Source organism: Trichechus manatus, unplaced genomic scaffold (assembly GCF_000243295.1).
Source record: "Trichechus manatus latirostris isolate Lorelei unplaced genomic scaffold, TriManLat1.0 scaffold00053, whole genome shotgun sequence".
Classification (NCBI taxonomy): domain Eukaryota; kingdom Metazoa; phylum Chordata; class Mammalia; order Sirenia; family Trichechidae; genus Trichechus; species Trichechus manatus.
Genome location: NW_004443989.1, coordinates 16,226,306 through 16,232,604, shown reverse-complemented (window position 1 = coordinate 16,232,604; position 6,299 = coordinate 16,226,306). Strand labels below are relative to the sequence as shown.

General features: G+C 43.4%; 1 gene segment (V, D, J or C); it reads left to right on the top strand.

The window, feature by feature from the left end:
• Window positions 1-5,135: 5,135 nt before the first annotated feature.
• LOC111820848 (Ig heavy chain V region 5A-like) lies at window positions 5,136-6,041 on the top strand. The segment is given in 2 exon segments: window positions 5,136-5,506; window positions 5,587-6,041. Coding segments are annotated over 2 exon segments (501 nt in total).
• The last annotated feature ends 258 nt before the right edge of the window (window positions 6,042-6,299 follow it).

The following is a 6,299-nucleotide window of genomic DNA, read 5'->3' as shown; positions in this document are numbered from 1 at the left end:
ACACACATGAGGAGCTTGATGTCGAGGTAAGCAGTCCAACTTGGCCAGGGGACAGAGTATAGAGTTATGCAGAGAACTGTAGACTTGAAAGAAGAAAGGACACTCGAAGTCACTGTTCCATTTCCTCTGTTAACAGGAGCATATGTGCTTACAGAGTAAATGAGGCTTGTCCATGCTCACACAGGGTGACAATGTCAAAATCATTACTCATGTCTCATGTCCTTTCTCTGTCTGTGAAAAAAATGAGTCTTTGCACAGTGTCTGAGATAAGTCTTGATGACTTAAATGTAGGACATTTTAGTCAAAGGCAAATGTGCGTTTGTATATACTGCGGTGTTACTGAGGCCAGATCCAAAGAATGGGGCAGCATTGGGTCCCAGCTCCTCTTGAAACACAGAGCACCTAAAACAAGGATGTTGAATCCTCACCAAAAATTCGGTTCAACGAGAAAGCACAATGATATTTTCTAAGACTAGAAAGGAAATGTCTATCAAAGTATATTGAATTTTTTTAAGTTTCAGAGTTATTTATCGAGTTTTATATAATTTATATAAGGGGAACCTGTGCCTCAATAGATCATAGATGAGATAATCTAGAATGAGGATTCCCAAATTTCTTTGTTTTATCTCTAAGTTGCATGGGCTTTAATCATGTAAAATGGACTCATAGTTTCCTGCTTCGGAGCCACATAGGTCAGAATACAAATCATAGCTCCCTTCCTGGCCTGTCTGTTCCCACACCATGGAGAGACTCTCCAGGTAGTTCTCCTCCCTCATCTTTCCTATGTTCAGTCTGTCTGTATTCTTGGACAAGCACATGCTGTGTTTTATAAGACCCTGCCAGCTAGGAGTTTCCTGCAACCTTCCACCCCCTGAGGGAACAAGTCACATGCTGAAGGTTTTAAGCTGTGCCATGGGCTTCTCTACTGATATAACCTCATCCCACACAATCCACATCCTCAAGTCCCTGCTTTTGAAGTGAATCTTTAAACCTACACAAATTTATTAGCATGTCACATTTGAAAGCTAGCTGTGAACACCCACTGGCACAATTTCAGATTTTACCTCTACCCAACAAATGTCAGAGCACCTGAAGATTCACTACCAGAAAATGCAGCACAGTTCACACCAGTGGAATGGTATGCAAGCAAAACCCACCACAGGATCATGGTTAGGTAAAGCTCACGCTTGCCAAGGGAAGCACCATTTCCTTCATGCTGAAACCTAAGACTTCCATAGTGTCTGGAGGGAAAGACCTTGGGGACATGGATGCCACCTCATAGGCCATGGGGCCTCTCCTGTTATTCCTCAGCTGAGGTTTTCCCTATGGAATATCCCCTGTGTCTCATGGCAGTCAGCATTGAATGTGGGTGTGTGTTCTAGTCTATAGAGCAGGCTCTGGTTTATGGGGATGCTGCAAACTCCAACATGCAGATGTCGTACACAAACCCCATCAAGGCTGGAAAGAACTAGACCCAGCTCAGGCCAGATCCTTGACCTCAGACTCATTTCTTCTTCTTTCATTGGTTATCTTTGCCAAAATTTCCCTCCTCCTCATGTTAGATTTGGTACATCCAGGTGTATGTACTCAACCAGATACACAGGACTAGGAGGAGACATAGATTCCTTATAGGGAACTTTGCTCCAGCATGTTTGATTGTGGGGGTGACTGAGCTTTGAGTCGGCCTTAGTTGAATGCTGGGCACTGAGGTCCACAGGGTGCAGTCAGGAAGGAAGAAAATGATCAGGCTGATCATTGTCCATGAGGACAATGAAACCTGCATCTGTTCCTGATGACAAGGGTATCATGTGGAAGCCGGCCCTCAGTCAAGGACCAAAAAATGCTCACTAAGTCTGTGGTGTCTGTTTGCCCTATCCAGATGAGTCTGCAGAGAAGTGACAGGTGAAGATGCTGTCTCCCCCAACTCAATATCTCAAAAACACTCATGTAATACCCCAACTAGAAAACTACAGAAAGGGAATCAGGTAAATGTAATTCACCTCTGAGAAGATGACACATTACAAAGTCATTTCTGCTTTACTATTAGTGTCCATTTTGGCTAACAGTCTATTACAAAAATAATAATAATAAACCCTTTGCTATTGAGTCAATCCTGACTCATAGTGACCCTATAGGACAGGGTAGAACGGACCCATAGGATTTCCAAGGCTCTAATCTTTATGGAAGCAGACTGCCATGTCTTTCTCCCACAGAGCAGCTGGTGGGTTCAAACCCTCAGTCTTTTACTTAGCAACCAAATGCTTAACTACTGTGCTACCAGGGCTCGTTGATGGTCTATTAGCACCTGTGAATGTTTAACTAAGCCTCACATCCACTCTGTTTGAGGTGCCTACAGAGTCTTTTTGACCATTCACACACAGGCATGAAGACTCTGGGATCCCCAAGCTGCAGGACCCCTATCTGAGCAGTATGGTATGGGGCTTCATGTCTGTCCTTGGCCAGCAGCCAAGGGTCACACCCTTGGTGATGTGTGCAGTGTTTCCAGGCATGCAAGGGTGGTATCCAAGGTCCTGGACTTCTCTGGCCTCTGCACTTAGCTCCAGCAAACTCCAGGAACAAGCCCAGATGTGTGGTGGCTGCAAAGCCAAGAACCATGCATATTATTTTCCCTGAAGAATAAAAACATTTTCATTCAATCCAATATCCAGTCTTAGTGACACAAAAAATGAACCTGTGTCACAGTGGTTACAGCACTCGACTACTAACCTAAAGATCAGGGTTTTGGACCCACCAGCCACTCCAGAAGTGGTGAAACCCATATGAAATTGTGCACTACAGATTACTAAATAAACACAATTAAACACAATTAACTTGCTTACTTTAAGCCAGTGCACACCGTGCTTACTGATTAATCTGCCCATGTGGGAAATATCTGAGTTAAGAAAAGTAAAATTATAGGACAAGCCTGAATCATAATTAGACCTTTAAGGAATGGATTAAATATTAAAAGTTTGGTCTTACTCTTTAATGACTTGTGGTTACAGGTGGATGCCCAGTGGATAACTGGGGCTCCTTCCAGCAGTTCCTGCTATTCAGCTTCTACAGAGGGATTCTAAAGGGTAAGATTAGCACTAGATATGATCCTGGACTTTAGTGGGCACATGGAGGATTCTGAGAGACCACACCAGGGCAGTATAGTCATTGGGCCACAGGGACATGACTTTTGGTCTAGGTTTCTTCTTAGTTCCTCCACTTCTCCATTTCTCAATGTAGGGGTAAGGAAATACAAGAGATTATGCTATTCCACTGGCTCTGCTTTCCACGTCCACTCTCTTCACACACTCTCCTTGGTTTCTCCGCTCATGCTTCACTGTGTCCCATCTCCATGGAGTTCACTTGGACACCTACCACCTGACGACATGGCTTTGTTTCCAAGACAGATTCACTTCTACTTGACCATTGGGCAGCATCTGAGGATCATTCTCTTTAAAATGGACCACAGACTCTACTCTAGGAAAAAGGAAGAAAAGGAAAAGGAATGATGTGACCACTGGCCCCCATTGCAGCCTCACAGAAATCCTAAGAACCCATAGTGCCCAATGGTACCCTCCAGCCACCATCCACTGTAGGCTAGTCATCATTCATCAGACCCTCCACATTAGGGGCCTTGATTACCTGCTGAGTCCACTGTTTACCCCTCATCATCACTCACCCAACAAGTGTATGATGAGCACTAACATGGTCCTCACACTCCTCTAAGCACTAAGCAAAGAATGTAAATAAAGATTCTCTCCCTAATAAGGTTATATTAATGTGCGATGAGATATAGAAGATAAAGCCAATGATATGACAATATAAAAATGATGTTAAATACCAAAACAAAACAGAAAGCAAGAAAGGGAGATAGAGATTGTACAAAGTGGAGTTGGGTTGGGAACTTTAATGGAATTTTATCATCTATCATTCATTTTCACTCCCATAGACTACTACAATATACCAAGCCTTACAGTTTGAAAGTCTGAGTCTGATAATTGCAGTATATGGAGCCCCAGGAGTTCTAAAAATGCTCTGTGCTTATTTTCATTCATTTTGTCTTGTGCTTAATTCCTTTCAATGCATACAGGATGTTGTAATTAAATATTCATTTCAGTAATCAGAATAAACTTGTGATGTTATCTTATTTAGATATGACATTGGCTTTTTTTTTTTTTTTTTTGACACCAGGACCCATAGAAACCTTAGCAGTGAGGGGTCGTTGGAATGTAGCAGGTTATGTACTGAGCATTCCTCCTCCATCGGTTATTTTGGACAATTGCTACTTACTACTACTGGCGGTTTGTTGTCAAATGTAGACATATCAGAGAACAGCCCAAAGCCCAGTCTGTGAGCAGAGCTGAAAATAGTATGGCCTCATAGTCCTGGGGTTCACTCCAAATGGCCTTCTCTTTGCCATGGCACAGTCTAGGAGATGCCCTCCTCAGAGTGCCACTTCACTCCATGGTTCTGAGATTGACAGCCAGGTCTGAGGGTCTCCTGGGGAATGAGGGCAGAAGGAATAGTACTCAGGGCTTAGTTCAAATGGAGTAAGAGAGTGAGTGATAATAAAACCATGCCCCTTTTCATTTACTCTGAATTCACTAGACTGTAAAAACTGAAGCTGTCATTGTTGTTTCATGTGTTTGATATATTTTATGATTTATGTTTTAACCCATAAGAGTACCAAGAACATTCAGTATGTGTCTCAAGTATTTTTTATTCAGAACAATTGAAGCATGAGATTTTGGTAAAGCTCTTTTCTTTGTTTCGTTCTGCTTCCTCCCATTATGTAAAAATAAACAAACAAAAACATAGCTTTTAATCCTTATTCAGTACCACCCATGATGAGAATGTACTTAAGTCATTTTTCCATATTAACATATTTTCCAAAGCCATTCACTGTTTTAAATAAAATAAGTGATAAAGAATAAGCCTATGTGCATTTTCATTTACTCTAAACCCATTACACTGCAAGAAATTCAACTGTCTTCATCTCTGCACGTTTCTGAATCTTTAATGATCTATATTTTGTTTGATTGTGTGTTTTGATAGTTACAGAAAAAAAAAACATATTATCCAGCCTTCTTTATCCCTGATCCTCCTGCAATAACTCAGTTTACTAAAATGACTTCCAACTTACCTTCCAAGGAGAGCTCATAAAGAAGAAACATGTGCAGGCCCGTGGGAAAAACACCCCAGAGTTTATTCACTGAGCATCTCCTTTTCCTTGTGGGTTTCCTCCACTACTCAGTTGGACTAGGAGTCTTGTCCTGACCCTTCCCTATAGAAGAGCCACAGAATCAGTGACCTCCCACTGACAAGAAAGCTCCACCTTGTGCCCTGCAGCTCCACACGTGCAAATAAACCAGAATTAAAGGGAAGTCATGCTGGGGTGTGGAATGCTATCTGCCTCCTTCTTTGGGGTTATGGTCTTTGTGAAGACTATTCCCCACCCAGACACACATGGAGTCCCTGCCAGTCCTCCTCTACCTATTGGCCATTCTCCATGGTGAGTGACCTTGGAGTGACAGAAAAGGGTGATGGCGAGGCAATGCGTCAGTGTTACTCACAATTACCCAGTGTTTCCAGGTGTTGAAGTCAAGGATCACATTGTGCAATGGGGATATGGGACAGTGGTCTCCTCGCAGAAGCTCAGACTCGCTTGTGCCACCTACACACTTCCGGTTTCTGAATCTTCTATGTCGTGGATCCGCCTTCACCCAGGAAAGGGGCTGGAGTGGGTCAGTGTAATATCGGCTAACGGAAACACCAACTACAGCCCCAACCTTCAGTCTCGGGTGAGCATCTCCAGAGACACAAGAGAGAACCAAGTGTTCTTACAGCTGAGCACTGTGACTGCTGAGGACCCAGGTGTGTATTACTGCACCCAAGGCACTGTGGTCCAGGTTCACTGGGAGCCCAGACATAAACCTCCCCTGCAGGGGACAGGAGGGGCTCAGCTGCAGAGGGTGCTCAGGAAACACCAAGTAAGTTCCCAGCCACAGGGGAAGGTGTACAAGATGTTGAGGAGGGGCTTCCTGTGAGATCCGGAAATTCCTCTGCTCTCTTAGCTCTCAGCTGCCACCAGGGACACTTTGTGGCTTATTTCTTGCTGCTCTAATTCCTTATGTTCTCACTGCAGCCTTGGAAGGAGGAAGTAACACTCTCAGTTTACAGATGAGATTTTCCAGTTAACAGTGACCTTTCCTCTACCATTTTCCTATATAACATGATTTTCCTCTGGACTAACAGCAAGTCCTGAAGAATCTAGTTGCCTCTGTGACTGAAACATATTTCCCACA